This window comes from Muntiacus reevesi, chromosome 1 (assembly GCF_963930625.1).
Source record: "Muntiacus reevesi chromosome 1, mMunRee1.1, whole genome shotgun sequence".
In the NCBI taxonomy this organism is placed as follows: domain Eukaryota; kingdom Metazoa; phylum Chordata; class Mammalia; order Artiodactyla; family Cervidae; genus Muntiacus; species Muntiacus reevesi.
Window position 1 is genome coordinate 36176109 of NC_089249.1, and position 17682 is coordinate 36193790.

General features: G+C 39.5%; 2 protein-coding genes across 2 annotated transcripts in view; one reads left to right on the plus strand and one right to left on the minus strand.

Moving 5' to 3' along the window:
- Positions 1-3101: 3101 nt before the first annotated feature.
- On the minus strand, positions 3102-4001 carry CAPZA3 (capping actin protein of muscle Z-line subunit alpha 3). The gene has a single exon (XM_065921974.1). The coding sequence runs from the start codon at positions 3999-4001 to the stop codon at positions 3102-3104; it is 900 nt and encodes a 299-aa protein (XP_065778046.1).
- Positions 4002-5925: 1924 nt separating this feature from the next.
- Positions 5926-17682, plus strand: part of PLCZ1 (phospholipase C zeta 1) — a 43367-nt gene continuing 31610 nt past the window's right edge. Inside the window, exons 1-2 of the mRNA XM_065921985.1 lie at positions 5926-6054; positions 16513-16744. Of these exons, the coding sequence (XP_065778057.1) occupies positions 5944-6054; positions 16513-16744 (343 nt within the window). The 5' untranslated portion in view covers positions 5926-5943. The remainder of the gene's footprint in view (positions 6055-16512; positions 16745-17682) is intronic.

The following is a 17682-nucleotide window of genomic DNA, read 5'->3' on the forward strand; positions in this document are numbered from 1 at the left end:
GACTCATAGGAAAAGACCCTGATGCTGGGAAAGATTGAAGGTGGGAGGAGAAGGGGATGACAGAGGATGAGATGGTTGGATTGGATCACAGACTCAATGGACATGAGTTTGTGTAAACTCCAGAAGTTGGTAATGGACCGGGAGGCCTGGCGTGCTGCAGTCCATGGGGTCTTAAAAGAGTCAGACACCACTGAGCGACTGAACTGAACTAAACTGAGCATAAGTTAGTGAAATACCTTTTATGCTTCTTTTACTTTAAAGTAGGTTGCCTTTCAAAGAAAAAATTTGATATTCAGTATTGCCAAGATTTTGGCGAGGTCTCTTATGCTACCAATGGGAGTATAAATTGTTAAATCTGTCTGGAAAGCCATTTGGCAATATGTACTAAGAACATTAATATGTTCATATTTTTTCAATATGTGATTTTATGGAATTTATCTTAAGGGAAATAATGTAGAATGTGGGCAAAGCTTTATACACAGAGATACTATAGCCTAATTAATAACAGAAATGAAATGCTAAAAATTTAAATTATGTATCAGTAGAGAAATGGTTGTCTTGTTATTGCAGATGAAAATATGAGTATCATGTAAATAATTAAGATTATTTGCTCAAGTAGTTTTAATGACATGGGACAATATCATACAGGAAATTATATAAAAAGAACAGGGTACAAATTTTTATATGCTGTGTATCCTTAATATTTAAAGCAATTCCATAAAATTGTATGCAAGGAAATAGGCCAATATGCTTTACACTTTCAGCATTTTTATGATTTGTACATGTGACTTTTATGTTCAGAAATAGCAGTAAATATGATTTTAATACCGTGTGTTAATAGGTATCTAGTGGGAAGCTGCTCTGTAGCACAGGGAGCTCAGCTTGGTGCTCTGTGATGACGTGGGTGGGGGATGGGGGGTGGGGAGAGGCTCAAGAGGGAGGGGATATGCGCATACATAAAATAAAAATAACAACCCCTGTGTTAGAGTGGGCACTAAATGCTTCTGTGATTGTCCCATGAAACATTAAGTCTTAGGATGGACTGATCTGGAATATCAACACTTCCATATATAACCGTAGTATCAAGTCAGACTTTTGTGAGAGAATTTGTCAGATGGGTATATTTTAGTGCAGTGAGAGTACTCTTCCTTGCTGCTTCTCTTTAGTTTTTTTCCTTACATTTTTAACATGGCAAATGAAGGCAGTCAGATGTCTTTGGCCTGTGTGTGGTGAATCCAGTGAAGAAGTAGAAGTAGCCTTCAATGGACAGTAGTTGTGTAGGAAATGATTTCAATTAAGTAAATGGAATGCAGAGATGTGTTACTTTAAGAGGAGAGCAATATATCTTAAAATGTGATCCTCCCTTGTATGGGAATCATCACTATATTTGCTCAAGATGTAGATTTGCTGACCTACTAAGTCAGTCTGAGGATGGGTACTGGGAAGTTGTCTTAAAGATATACCCTGGGTCACTCTCCTGAGATTCTCTAAGATCTACTATCAATTAATAGAGGTATGAAATTTAGATGTTTTTGCAGAGAACCTTAAACATTGACTCCATTGTTCATTAAATAGAATTTGACCTTTTTTTTTTTTTTCATTTACATGGATCCTAACTGTAAAGCACTTTGCTTACCACATAAGTTGGATGTGGGGCTGGGACCCAGGTACTGCTCAACTGCAATCTTAGTAGAGAGGTTTAGACTTGGAATTCTTGAGGAACAGACAAAGTGGTCAGTAACATTGCTGGGACAAGCGATAGGGGACTGCTTGGCTAGAAAACAGCGACCCATCAGTTCTAGTTCCCTTGGGAGTGGTTTCCTTTGGGTGGAATGCTTACCTGAGTCATTGCAGAGTGGAGTTCACAACTTTTAATGAAATGGGCTTCCACGGAGAGCTGCAATGCTTTAGAGCAGTGGAGTCTAACCTTTTTGGCACCAGGGACCAGTTTCATTGAAGAGTTTTTTCACAGACCAGGGATGGGAGGTGGTTTCAGGATGATTCGAGCACATTGCATTTATTATGCACTTTATTTCTATTATTATTACATCAGCTTCACCTCAGATCATCAGACATTAGATCCTGGAGATTGGGGACCCTGCTCTAGAGGTTAAGAGTGCTGGGGGTCAGTAACACTCATCACTCACTATGTGCCTGGATGAATTAAGTGACTCAATTTTTAGATTCTTCTCATATTAAATGGGGTTAGCACTAGTAGCAACTTAATGACAAAAAATTTGTTGTAAATCATCTAGCACAGGGTTCAGCATGAAATTCTCATATAAATGACTTCACAAGAGCTAGACTATATAAGCTTGGAAGTCAAGCTTTTCTACTTGATTCTTTGAAGAAAAGTCTGGAGATTAGAGTAATTCCAGATTCTTGTGAGGAGTTGGAGTGTGGGTGAGGGGGAGTGGCCATGGGTCCAGTAGCCCTTCATATGAGCTGGATTTTTGATGTTTGTTGGTTTCATGGACCATCCAACCCTAATGGCACTGATTGAAATCTACCCCCTTGTTGTTGAGTTGAGTTAGGTGACTTATCATTTGCAGAATGACTCTTGTTTGCTTGCCTTCTCCAGTTACAAAGAAAGTCAAAGTCATTCCTACACACACTCACACAGCCTTAACCCTGGCCACCTATATTAATACTTCTGGGGTGCCACGTTCTACAAAGCCATTTTAGGTTCTAATAAATGTTTCTGATTTTATGATTGCCACTACTGTGAAACACATTACCATCACCCTTTCCTTGAGTTACTGGTAAATATTCCTTGAATAAAATGATTTGGAAGACTTGTCCCTAATTTAAACTTGCATCTGGAATTCCTTGGCAGTCCAGTGGTCAGGACTCTGCTTTCAACTGCTGAAGGCTCGGGTTCAGTCCTAGGCTGGGGAACTAAGTTCCTACAAACTGATGTGCTCCCCGCCCCAAAAAAAAGTAAAACCAAAAATTGCCCCCAAATTTACATCTGCCAAGTGATGGACATATCTAGTGGCTTCTCAACTTTAGGAGAAAAACCTCAGTGCCTCCCCCCGCCCCCGCCCCTGCCCCCGGAAACACAACTGAATCAGATCAAGACAGTTACCAGGAGCAATCCTTTATATTATCCAGTTGCATAGCACACTTCTTGAATAAATGACATACCCTAATTTAGGATACATCACCAGATTCAAGTCAGAGAGAATCCTCTGCCAGTCAATGTGAGTACGGGTCACTGGAAGATCTCTTCGCAGAATTCTTCTCAGAGCTTCATTCGATAACTCCTGTAGTTCTTCTAACAGTGAAGTTTGAAATTTATTCTCTTGCTCTTCCACAAGCCTTGCGAAACTTAGAGCCAGTTGAGCTTGGTTCACCACCTCCAAGCTTTCTTTCAGGTCCTTGGAGATTTCGACATGTAGGTTGACACACCTGAAGTAGTGAGCTTGCACAAAAATTCTCCCTGTTACCTGGGTTAGGAATGGATTGACTTGGAAAATCCATTTTGATTTCCAAAGGCCATTCCAGTAGTCTGCTGTTTCATAGCTGTGGTCTTCAATACAGGCGATCAAGAACTCCTTACTTTTCACTGTTTTTCTCAGCACGTTGCAGTTGCCCTTCGGGTAGTGGTCGTTCACGTACAGCTTCAAGGCGCACAGAACTACAGTCCTCAGGTACTCCGTCTCATTCCGGATGATTCCATGACTCTGGATGTCCTTTAACTGGTTTTGAAGCAGGTCAAATTTGAAAGAAAGTTTGCTCTGATAGTCAAAAAACCTGTAGTCGCCCACGACATTGTGGTGAGACAGGAGGACAGCATTCCCATCAATGCTGAGTGGGACAGAATATTTTTGGCAGTGTTGGTGGCCCGCACACTCCCCTTGATGGTGCATGAGTTTTTCATCACGGATAAGCAGACAGAGATCATCAAAGGCATTTACAAATTCCCCTGGAGGAGCCTGTATCAATAGTCTGCGAATTACTTTTTCTTTCTCTTTCCTACTCAGAGTGCTACGTGACATGTTTGGTTGCGGCAGAAGCAGAGCTTCTGGAATAGACAGTGTTCAGAGGATGAGAGAACATTCCATGGGGCACCTTTCCCATCAAGGTGTTAAACATTCAAGCTTAAGATTACCATGTCTGACCATGCCAAAAACAGGTTGTCTGGCCAGCTCTGAGTCTCCTGGTGAAGTCATAAAGGAGCTTGCTCTGTGAAGTATGGAACTTTCGATGAGATCACAATGGGCGTCTGAACCCAAAGGAAAACATGACAGTCACCTGACAGCGTGGTGCCCAGCCAACCAGCTATACGAATTTTGAAGATTTTTTAAGAACTTAGCCTCCAGAACAGCCTTCTTCATAAAGTGGTGTGTCTCTGTGTTTATCGCATAGGTGGTCATAGATCTAAGAGAAGCAACCCAGAGTTTCTAGGGAGTATTTGGAAGCTCTTTGATCCTTTGGGGACCACAATGGCAGGGATTTGTAATCAGGCCCTCAGAGTAACTGTCCCCAACCCAGTGGAAGCATGTTATCCTGAAAGGTTTTAGGGGTTTAAACAAAAGAGTAAAAATAAAATGAGAGACGATGACTGTTCATGGGAAAATGCCAGACTGCAAGGGTTGCCTCTCTTATAAACATTGTGGATTTGGAAATGGTCAGAACATAAGCCAGAAGCCAGAAAAATTTTAAGGGCAGTGAAGTGCAGAGACCACAAACCTCCATACGGTCTCCGGGGGATTTAAGTGTTGTGCTAACTGCAAAGAACAAAGGCAACAAACCACTGTGTTTTCTGCTTTCTTTCTAGAAAAGGGGCAGTGGCAACAGCGGATGAGTTTCAAGGAATCCCTTCCTTGCCAAGGGGCAGAGTTAATTATATTTGGAACCCGTGACAACTCATAATGGGGAGAAGCTTCTAAGTGAGGAGAAACGAAACTTCAGGTCATGAAAATATGGAGAACAAATATCCACTCAGAAGTCCTTTCTGTTCCTCTTTCCTTTCTCTTGATTTATCCCCTTTGAAGACTCCTGAGCTTGTTTCTCTCATTTAAGAGAGAAACTGCTTCCTTCTTTATCCATCCTGAGTTTTTTTTTTTTTTTTTAATTAACTTCCCTAGCTTTTTCTTATAACATGAGCTTTGCCATATTAAGTCACAGCCATTAAATTGAAGGGCTTCCCATTAGTTCTAACAATCTGAAAATGAGTGTATTGTTGAACAATTTTTACTGATACTTTTCATGATTTTATAGACTGTCAAATCTTATTTTTTCAATTTGAAGTATCCTAAATTTTGCTGTTTCTCTGTAGATAAAGCAAGCTTGATTATTTTTGTTTTCTTCTTCATACTAATTAGACACTCACCATGGCATTTGAGAAAAAAAAACACAACTCTTTCTGATGGTCCTTAAAATGTTGCTTTTGGAAGCATGTGAGTAGCTGGACATTTGGTTAGTATAATGGTAATAATTGTATCAGACATGGTTACTATTTATTGAACTCTCAGTAACAGAAACTATGTTAAATGATATATTATGAGCTCATTTAATGCCCCTCCCTTACTGAAGTATTAATTTGACCACTTTTCAGATGAGGAAACTAACACTGAGAGAGATCAAGTGATAGAAAGATCTTGATGTTCATGTCTTCAGAAAATAGACTATATTTCCGAAGTAATAGCTGGATTTCTCAAATGTTAATTTTTATTCTTTTCCTACAATTCTTATTTTATTATGGCTTTTCATACCTTTAGCACTGAATAGTACCTACTTAAATTTGTTTTAAATATTATTTACCATAAAGTTATTTTCTTACTTAATTATGAGATAGACTATCCTCTGAAAAGAAAAAGAAAAACATTGAATTGAAGAGAGACAAAATATTCTTTAGTCATTTTAAGTACTTAATGAGTTTCTGTGAGAATTTCCTTAACGTGTTTTTTTGGTGTGTCTCCTACATGGTTTTTGTTGATGGTTCGAGATGACTTCAAAGGTGGAAAAATTACCCTAGAAAAAGCTCTGAAATTACTTGAAAAATTAGATATACAGTGCAACACTATACACGTGAAATATATTTTTAAGGTGAGATAATATCCGTCCCCTGCATATCCCACCCTAGGAAGGACTTAATCCAATATAGGGAAATGTGGTTAGCTACTTGTATATTTTCTGCAGAAAATACATATGAAAGATTAGTCTTTTAGAAATTAAAACAATTAATTATGCTAGATATATTTATAATCAAAATGGAAAGAATTTAGGTAAGAGGAAAAATGAGTTGTTGATAAAATTTGAAATAATACCAGGTTATCTGCTTAGAACAATCTGCTGAGAATACACAGATGTTCACATCAGATTAGGATTTGTCATCTGATTAGATCAAATCATATAAATGGTGAAATGGTAACTGGATTGGATGTTAGTGATTTATAGAAATCGTGGGCAATCTTGAGAAAAATCCTATTTTACTCATTTTCAAGGAATTATACTGTAAGCTCCTCTGGAGAAGGGAAAGGCTACCAACTCCAGTATTCTGGCCTGGAGAATTCCAAGGACTGTATAGTCCATGGGGTTGCAAAGAGTTGGACACGACTGACTTTCACTTCCCTTTGTTTAAAGAAGAATTAGTAGGAAGGGAACCTGGCTCAGTTCTGTCACTAGAGGATGAATGGAAAGATCATGAAAAAAAAAAAAAAGCTGCATGTTAGAGCTGAGTTTTTTTTACTAGAAGATGGTAAATTTCTTGGTGAATCAGGGAAGAATACTAGACTGGCCAACCCAGATAGTTAGGAAGGTAGACATCCTGAGTATGATTTTGTTTCTTGGAACTGGGCAGCCAGATAATACAATCTATGGTGAAATTGTTACCAACCAACTTAAACTGGGAAGCCTGTGCTACTTTGAAAGTGAAAGTTTTAGTCGCTCAGTCTTGTCCAACTCTTTGCAACCCCATCGACTGTAATCCTCCAGTTTCCTCTGTCTGTGGGATTCTCCAGGCAAGAATTCTGGAGTGGGTAGCCATGTCCTTCTCCAGGGGATCTTCCTGACCCAGGGATCAAACCCAGGCCTTCTGCATTGCAGGCAGATTGTTTACCAACTGAGCCACCAGGGAAGCCGCTGGTGTTACTTCACATGTGGGCTAACCAGGGAGCCTGGTAGAGTTCCAGGAATGCTTGCAGAGGCAGGTTCCAGTTCAGAGAAAAAAGACAGCTTGGTACTCCCAAAATACCAGTTGCCAGGGTATCACCATTTTGCTGCCATTTCTCCCAGCCCTGTTCCCAAAGTGATATGAAGAGGGCCTGGTGACATGTGCCCATACAGTGGATGTATTACCTAGAGGGACCTCCAGCTTAAGAAACCCAGAGCTTTTATTACCGGCAATAAGGCTGTCTGATCTTTGCCCCGGAGGGTGTCGTTATTAATATTATTATCCTGGACAGTAAACAAACCTGTTTTTTCCTCTGGAATGTAGTACTATCTCTTCATCATGTAAATATCCTTGAAGAGCTAGCCCTGAAGAAAGGCGATTGGTGACCCTGCTCAGAAAATAAGCAGAAACACAGGAGCAAGCATTTCTCTCAGTCAGATTTAGTCCTCAGGTTTACTAACCAAAAAAGGAGGTTCAGAAAAGAAAAACTGAACTCCTCCGGAGATTGCTGTAAAAGACAAAGAATTCAGAGTTGCTTTTATGGGTCCAAGTAGCTCGTGCTGCCATAAGCGATAAGAATTTTGATTAATTTCTAATACCACACCTGAAAAACACAAATTTCTCTGAAAGGCCGTTACACATAGAATTTCCCCCCCAGTGGTATTGCCCGAAGGGAGAAACAGCTATGTGCTCTCTGGTTTAATAAAATTCACATTCAACACAATATAGCGGTAGTAATATGTTAAATCTGTATTTAATGTGAAATACAGTAAATCTTAGTGATTTTCAAGTTGCTCTGAATTAGCTGCAAGATAGAGATAGGTCTCTGAAATGCACTTGAGTAAAATGCAAGCTGTATCGAAAAGCATTATGTAGAGTGTTCAAGAGGTATAACAATTAAATAAATAGCTCATTCATTGAAATTTATGATTATTTGGACATAGCCAGGCTGAAGGTCTATTTTGTTTAGCAAAACTCTTTTAAAGTAGCTATGGTAACAGTGTTAATTATAAAAATTAGAGGAGCAGAGATTCCTTAGAATACTTCAAAAACCCCTTTAAAATGACCTCAGATACTTTAGAAGCATCAATTATATATAAACAAGGGTGATGATTATGGTAAACCATTAACTTCTATTTAAATAATTCTCCTAATAGAAAATACTTTGTTGCCTTAGGTGAAATTGCTGTATATGGATTAAACATTGATTAAGTAGTATGCCTAGGGAAAGTATATTGGTTAACTGAATTTTCTAGATAGCTTAAGATTAAGCTTAAACATCCAACTCTTTTGCTTTAACTTACATTGCTGATCTCTCCACTCGGCAATGATACACCTATTAGCCAGAGCAAACAAAATGAATCACAGTGAATTTTTTTTTTTTTGGTGTCCACACAAACACAAAGGCTCTCAGTGTCTCAGCACTGTTGTCGTTAGCAAGCTTTTTGGGTGTAGAGATTCTTCAGTCTGTTAGAACCTAATTGTGCAGTACTTGATTGACAAGTCAGAAATCTCCGAGCAAATGTCTTAATCTGCAGAATGGGGCTACTAATATATTTATTTTGCAGGATGGTTCTAAATATTAAATGTTATCATTTGTGAATGTACCTAGTATCAGGCGCGGCATAAAGTAGGCACCAAGTAAATTTTAGTTGAAGCTACATCATGATTGTTCAAAAAAATAGAGAAAATTACATTATATTTATTGATTTCCTCAGTGTTAATAGTTGACATAAATTCTGACATGAATTTACTTTCTGACAAGGTGAAATTTTATTATAAAATTTGAGTAAAGCATGTATAACTTCATGACCCTGGCAAAATATTCTAAGCTTCTTTTTCCCCAAATTAATTACTGAGTCTTGACTTGAGCAGTAGTTCTCTAAGTTTTTAAAAAAATCCCTTTATTAAATTAAAAAAATATTTTTAATCATTTTTTTTAATTTGTAGCAGGAAAGATCCCCTGGAGGAGGGTATGGCAACCCACTTCAGTATTCTTGCCTGGAGAATCCCCATGGACAGATTAGCCTGGAGGGCTGCAGTTCACGGGATCACAAAGGGTCTGACACAACTGATAGGCTAAGCATAGCATAACACAGCTCAGGCTGATTTTAGGAAATATCGTCTGTCATTTCAATACACATAGCCAGTCTTAGATTACAGTCTTCACTGTTGGCTGAATATGAAGTAGTATCCTTTTCAATTGCAAGAACTTATGTTTCTCTATATTTGCCACGGTTCTGCTGAACCCAGAAACACAAGCCCCACTGGCTATTGGAGCCAGTGTGTCCTCTGGACAAGCGGTGTGACCTCTGGACAAGGAGTGTATCCTCTGCACAGCAGCTTGTGTGCCCAAGCTCACTTCTTCAGGCTAGACTCCAAGATATGCACAAAGGCCTTCTTCAGGAAAGACTGAGTCTTAGGTACCTCTGATCATTGTGTCTGCATTAGGGCTTCCCAGGTGGTGCTAGTGGTAAAAAACCTGCCTGCCAGTGCTGGAGACCTAAGAGATGCAGCTCCAATCCCTGAAGATCCCCTGGAGGAGGGCATGGCATCCCACTCCAGTGTTCTTGCCTGGAGAATCCCGTGGACAGAGGAGCCTGGCAGGCTACAGTGAATGGGCTCACAAAGAGTCAGAGAAGACTGAAGTGACTTAGCATGCATAGCATGCATGCATGCATTAGGGACAGAAGGAAACAGAGAATAAGAAAAGGGGAAAGAACAAGTTGCTTGCTAGTTTAAACTAGTATATCAGTTCAGTTCAGTCACTCAGTCATGTCCAAATCTTTAAGACCCCATGGACAGCAGCACACCAGGCTCGCTGTCCATCATCAACTCCTGGAGCTTACTCAAACCCATGTCCATTGAGTTGGTGATGCCATCCAACCATCTCATCCCCTGTTGTCTCCTTCTCCTCCCACCTTCCGTCTTTCCCAGCATCAGGGTCTTTTCAGATGAGTCAGTTCTTCACATCAGGTGGCCAAAATATTGGAGTTCCAGCTTCAGCATCAGTTCTTCCAATGAATATTCAGGGTTGATTTCCTTTAGGACGGACTGGTTGGATCTCCTCGCAGTTCAAGAGACTCTCAAGAGTCTTCTCCGATACCACAGTTCAAAAGCATCAATTATTTGGTGTTCAGCTCTCTTTATAGTCCAACTCTTTGACTAGACAGACCTTTGTTGGTAAAGTAATGTCTCTGCTTTTTAATAAGCTGTCTATGTTGGTCATAACTTTTCTTCCAAGGAGCATAAGTTTTCTTCCTTGGAAGAAAAGTTATGTCAGAGTTTGAGGGAAAAGTTGCAAGTCATAAGATTTCTTAGACTATATTTTGAATACATTGTTTTTGGGGTAATCTCAGATAGAATTTTAAAATACTACATTTTATGTTAGAAGTTGTGGCTTTGATAGCTCAGCTTTCTCATCAGATAGATCAGCTTTCTTATAATATCATTTATTAAGTAAACTTTCATCTTTTTACTAGCAAACTGAGCAGTGGAAATGGTAACAACGTGAAAGACCTTAATTCTGTTTTCTAAAGTGTACTATCAGAATGAGTAACAATAGAATCATTTTAATATGTTCTTTATCCTCCTGGATTCAATCATTCATTTAAACGTAGGATCACTAGGCTCCTAATTTAGGGTGTGCTCAGTTATGTCTGACTCTTTGCACCCCCATGTGGCCCCTTGGACCATAGCCTGCCAGGTTCCCCTGTCCATGGAATTTCCCAGACAAGAATACTGGAGAGGGTTCCCATTTCCATCTTCCAGTAATAGGCTTTGGGAATAAAGAAAGAATAAAGTATGTACTTTCATTGGGGCCATAGGTTTAAGGTAAAATACATATTTTATCTTTTTCTTAAATTAAAAAAATTATTCAAACCTTTCATTTTTATTTTATTTATTTATTTAGTTATTATTGACTGTACTGCATGACGTGTGGGTTTAGTTCTCTTACTAGGGATCAAATCCTGGCTCCCTGCATTAGAAGCATGGTGTCTTAGCCACTAGCCTGCCATGGAAGTCCCTGAAAGATATATTTTAAAATTATACACAAATTGTTTAGGAAAGTTCTTTTTGTAATGCCTTGCAAAGAATAACCACTTAATGAACTTTTATGTTTTTGTAAACTGGAGAAAGATGATTTCATTACTCTTTTTTTTTTAAGTTGTAAACTGTAAATGATTAATATGTAACATTTTGAAAAGCTGTAGTATTCCCTGCGGTGGGCCCTGAGATTTTGCATATTTCCTGTAATATATTTTAAAAGACATCTTTTCCTGCTGTCCCTAGTTTTAGGGAGATATTTAGTTCCTTTTTCCAATTAAATTTAGTTCCTTTTTCCAATTAAATTTCATCAGAATCATCAAGTTCTGAAGGCCTCAGTCAGACACTCTTATACATTCTAAGTGTTAGTCACTCAGTCACGTTCACTTCTTTGTGATCCCATGGACTGTAGCCTGCCAAGCTCCTCTGTCCATGGAACTCTCCAGACAAGAATACTGGAGTGGGTTGCCATTTCTTCCTTCAGGGGATCTTCCTGACCCTGGGATTGAACCCAGGTCTCCTTCATTACAGGGAAATTATTTACCATCTGAGCCAACAGGGAAGCCCTATATGTACTAAGGCTATAGGAAACAAGTGACAGACTTTGCATCTGAGACAATTCTAGAAGGGATGTGTAAAGGTTTTATTCCGGTATAATAAACCTCAGTAGAGAAGCAGGAATAGAATCTTCTAGGAATCCTAGGTAGGCCTCTCTGACATGACCTGAGGAGGAGACACAGAGGGACATAGGGAAGACTTCGAGAGAAGGACATTTTTTTGAAGATTAGTAGAAATTCATGCTCATGCACAATCACTCGGTTATGTCTGACTCTTTGTGACCCCATGGACTGCAGTACATTGGGCTTCTCTGTCCATGGAATTTTCCAGGCAAGAATACTGGAGTGGGTTGCCATTTCCTACTCCAGAGGCTCTTCCCAACCAACTTAAATAAAAAAGAAAACAATATTCCAGACAGAAGAAACAGTGTTTACAATAGCAAGAGGTGGCTTGGTATTTATATTGTAACTGATTCAGAGCACGGTACAGTGTGAAGTGCATGGAAGAGGTGGTGGTGGTGGGCGGGGTACAAAAACCATGTCTTTGAGGGTCTTGGAGGCCAATAGTTTGGATTTTGTCTTGAAAACAGAGGAGAAACACTGAGAAATTTAAGAGAGTTAGAGAGATCAGACTTGTATTTGACATTAATTTATTTCTGCAAATATACTCTTGTCAACCGAATCAATACATGCAACCTAAAAGTTGAGAGTTATGTTCTGTTTGATGGAAAGTTTTAGGATTTTGACCCTGGGAGGTAGCATCTAAAGTAATCCTGGAAGAATTGCTCTGATGAGGCAAGGGGGACCCAGGTTACATAGAAATTTCACAAAAGGTAGGTAGTCTGAATGTCAAAAGATCATTGTAAATAAAAGAAAACCAGATGTCAGTGAAAGTGAAATTGCTCAGTCGTGTCCAACTCTTTGCGACGCCATGGTCTGTAGCCTGCCAGGCTCCTCCATCCATGGGACTTTCTTAGGCAAGAATACTGGAGTGGGTTGCCATTTCCTTCTCCAGGAGATCTTCCTAACCCAGGGATCGAACCCGGGTCTCCCGCATTGCAGGCAGACGCTTTACCATCTGAGCCCAGATACCAGTAGTTTAGTGCTTTTCTAAGTATAGAAAGATGTAAGAGTCTAGGCTCACTGAAATCATTCCTTTGATATGCACCTCAGCTATCTGGGGTCATTAGTCTGTGTTTTCATATCCTCCTCAGGGTTCAACATGGGGAGTGGCTGCAGTCTGATGGCAGGTGTTCTTTCCTTCCTGAGTTCCCTCAGGGCTCACCAGCTCACATTGAAAGAATGTGAGGGTGAAAGTCGTTCAGTCCTGCCCGACTCTTTGCGACCCCATGGACTTTACAGTCCGTGAGATTCTCCAGGCCAGAATACTGGAATGGGTAGCCTTTCCATTCTCCAGGGGATCTTCTCAACCCAGGGATCAAACCCAGTTCTCCCGCATTGCAGGAGGATTCTTTACCAGCTGAGCCACAAGGGAAGCCCAAGAATACTGGAGTGGGTAGCCTATCCCTTCTCCAGTGGATCTTCCTGACCCAGGAATTGAACCGGGGTTTCCTGCATTACAGGTGATTCTTTACCAACTGAGCTATCCGGGACGCCCCCCGCCAGCTCACATTGGAGGGTTGCAATCACTGATGATGTCCTTTGTTTATTGATATGGCAGGAAATATTCCATTTCTTACTTTGAGTATGGGCAATAATGTATTGTTTTTTCTTTCCTTCTTTGGAGTTAGTTCAAGTCCTGGGACTGGTGACAGTTGACATGTAAAGCTTTTGATCTTCAGTTTTATCCTACAGGGAAGATATTGATACATTGATACCCTATATGAATATTGAGGCTGCTGTTAAGAGGCTCAGTACTCAGATTTGAACCTTCCTTGCTTACCGCTTTTCTTCTTCCCCCTTTTCTTTTGCTGACACTGTGTTCCCCAGGCCTCATCTTTCTTCTCCTTATTACTTACGCTTTGTGCTTTCCTTTTCCTTCTTTACCAAAATTATAACTTCCCATCTCCAATGATAGGTTTCCCTGGTAGCTCAGCTGGTAAAATATCTGCCTGCAGAGTAAGAGACCCCAGTTCGATTCCTGGGTCAGGAAGATCCCCTGCAGAAGGAAAAGGCAACCCACTCCAGTATTTTTACTTTAAAAATCCCATGGATAGAGGAACCTGGTGAGTGATAGTCTATGAGGTTGCAAAAGAGTTGGACATGACTGAGCACACATAAGTACCTCACGGGATGGTGTATGTCAACACCACAGACAGGACGAGGTTTGAGGCAAATCTAGATGGTTCAGGACGTCCTCAGTTTTGAAGAATCTCTAGCATTAATTCCTCAGCCTGAAATTGGGCAAATCTTTCTGCGCAGAGAGCTACTTATGGGCTGCAATTCTCCTGAGGAATAGGGTTTGCTTCTTTACTTAAACTGGGCAGCCCAGGCCACCAGGTTTTTTTGGTTTTTTAAATTTGTATTGAGGTATGGTTGCTTTAAAATGGTGTATTAGTTTCTACTCTACAGCAAAGGGAATGAGCGATAAGTACACATATATCCCCTCTTTCAGATTTCCTTCTCCCTGTAGGTTCATCACAGAGCACGAAACAGTTCCTGCTCTATACAGTATGTTCTCAGTCGCCTCCCTGTCCATCACCAACTCCCGGAGTTTACTCAAACTCATGTCCATTGAGTCAGTGATGCCATCCAACCATCTCATCCTCTGTCATCCCCTTCTCCTGCCTTCAATCTTTCCCAGCATCAGGGTCCTTTCCAATGAGTCAGCTCTTCGCATCAGGTGGCCAAAGTACTGGACTTTCAGCTTCAACATCAGTCCTTCCAATGAATATTCAGGACTGATTTCCTTTAGGATGCACTGGTTGGATCTCCTTGCAGTCCAAGGGACTCTCAAGAGTCTTCTCCAACACCACAGTTCAAAAGCATCAATTCTTCGGCACTCAGCTTTCTTTACAGTCCAACTCTCACATCCATACATGACCACTGGAAAAACCAGAGCCTTGACTAGGTTGACAAAGTAATGTCTCTGCTTTTTAATATGCTGTTTAGGTTGGTCATAACTTTTCTTCCAAGGATCAAGTGTCTTAATTTCATGGTTGCAGTCACCATCTGCAGTGATTTTGGAGCCCAAAAAAAGTCTGTCATTGTTTTCACTGTTTCTCCATCTATTTGCCATAAAGTGTTGGGACCAGAGGCCATGATCTTAGCTTCCTGAATGTTGATTTTTAAGCCAACTTTTTCACTCTCCTCTTTCACTTTCATCAAGAGGCTCTTTAGCTCCTCTTCACTTTCTGCCATAAATGTAGTGTCATCTGCATATCTGAGGTTATTGATATTTCTCCTGGCAATCTTGATTCCAGCTTGTACTTCTCCAGCCTAGCGTTTCTCATGATGTACACTGCATAGAAGTTAAATAAGCAGGGTGACAATATACAGCCTTGACGTACTCATTTTCCTATTTGGAACCAGTCTGTTGTTCCATGTCCAGTTCTAACTGTTGCTTCCTGACCTGCATACAGGTTTCTCAAGAGGCAGGTCAGGTGGTCTGGTATTCCCATCTCTTTAAGTATTTTCCACAGTTTGTTGTGATCCACACAGTCAAATGCTTTGGCATAGTCAATAAAGTAGAATTAGATGTTTTTGTGGAACTCTCTTGCTTTTTCTGTGATCCACCGGATGTTGGCAATTTGATCTCTGGTTCCTCTGCCTTTTCTAAGTTCATCTAGAACATTTGGAAGTTCACAGTTCACGTACTATTGAAGCCTGGCTTGGAGAGTTTTGAGTATTACTTTGCTAGCGTGTGAAATGAGTGCAATTGTGCAGTAGTTTGATCATTCTTTAGCATTGCCTTTCTTTGGGATTGGAATGAAAACTGATCTTTTCCAGTCCTGTGGCCACTGCTGAGTTTTCCAAATTTGCTGGCATATTGAGTGCAGCACTTTCACAGCATTATCTTTTAGGATTTGAAATAGCTCAACTGGAATTCCATCACCTCCACTAGCTTTGTTCGTAGTAATGCTTCCTAAGACCCACTCGACTTCACGCTCCAGGATGTCTGGCTCTAGGCGAGTGATCATATCATCATGATCATCTGGGTCATGAAGATCTTTTTTGTACAGTTCTTCTGTGTATTCTTGCCACCTCTTCTTACTATCTTCTGCTTCTGTTAGGTCCATACCCTTTCTGTCCTTTATTGTACCTATCTTTGCATAAAATGTTCCCTTGGCAGTATCTATAATTTTCTTGAAGATATCTCTACTCCTTTGCATTCTATTGTTTTCCTCTATTTCTTTGTATTGATAACTGAGAATGGCTTTCTTATCTCTCCTTGCTGTTCTTTGGAACTCTGCATTCAAATGGGTATATTTTCTCATTAGTTATCTATTTTATACATTAAAAAGGAATGGAATTGGGTCATTTGTAGAGATGTGGTTGGACCTGGAGATTGTCATACAGAGTAAAGTAAGTCAGAAAGAGAAAAACAAATATCGTATATTAACACATATATGTGGAATCCAATCTATTTGCAAAGCAGAAGTAGTAAAAGAGAATCAGGCCACCAGGTTTTAAGTGGTAATTATCCACTAGTCATTCCCAAACTCTGGCATCATTTCATGCAGTTTTATATATTTATCTACAATAAGAATCCAATGTAACTTCTTTTCAGGATAAGTTGGTATATATGTTACACAACTACTCTAACACTTTTGTTTTGTGTATTTTTTACATTTGAAATGTGAGCCCACCAGTAAATTTTTTTAGTAGGATAATGACAGGCTGCAACAAGGAAGAATCACCATAGAAGAATTTAGAACAATTTATCGAATTATTACATACAGAGAAGAAATTATTGAGATTTTCAACACGTATTCTGAAAACCGGAAAATTCTTTTAGAAAAGAACCTGATCCAATTTTTGATGCGAGAGCAGTATACACTTGACTTCAGTGAAAGTATTGCTTCTGAGATCATTCAGAAGTATGAGCCTATTGAAGAAGGTATGATTGTACTTCAGAGTTTTAAATATTTGTATGTAAACTGGTTTTTATTAATAGCAGTTATCAAATTCAAACTTGATTGGGTCAGATTTCTTCTGGGTAATAATATATATTGACAGTTTTAATTTTGTAACTTAAAGACAGTGTACATACCTTTTAGAAAGCTATGTTGTGTAACCACGACTTTCTTTCATTGTCCAGTTCCTTCCTTTTAATTGTTTCTGTACCTCTCAGGTGTTCAGAGATGAACTTAGGCAGGGAAAACAAGATGAGGAACCTATTATTATAAATACCATAATGGAAGAAAGGGTCCTGATAATCATTAATAAGATAAAAACCCAGGTGTAGGTAGTTTTCCATTTTTATATATTATTGACAAAATATAGAATATTAAACTAGCTAAATGAAAACAGTTCTAGGAAAGAGATAAAGCATTGTAAAAGCACTCATTTCTCTGTTGTTTACACATAATTGTCTACAACATTTCATAAACATTAAAACATTTTTGCTTTTCTTTCATTTTCCTATGCAATCATCTGGTTTAAGTCCAATGATCATTTTGGCTAGTGATCTCTTGTATAGTTTTTGATCTTTGTTTCATCTTTAGTGGGTAAAACACTTTGATTTTTCCATTTATACTTATTTTTAAATAAAATAATAAAGACATAATATAATATAATATTCATATAGTTGCAGAAAAAGCACCATTAAAGCATGCTATTTAACGCTACAGAGATTAATAGAATAGCTCAGAATATTTATTTAACAAGGGCTATGTGAAAGTGCAGGACTTCTCAGGAGGGACTAGTGGTAAAGAACTCACCTGCCAATGCAGGAGACATGGGATGTGAGTTCAATACCTGGGTCGGGAAGATCCCCTGGAGTAGAGTGTGGCAACCCACTCTGGTATTCTTGCCTGGAGAATCCCATGGACAGAA

Coding starts and splice junctions, on each gene's coding strand:
- CAPZA3 (XM_065921974.1), bottom strand. CDS start 4,001: ATGTCACGTAGCACTCTGAGTAGGAAAGAGAAAGAAAAAGTAATTCGC.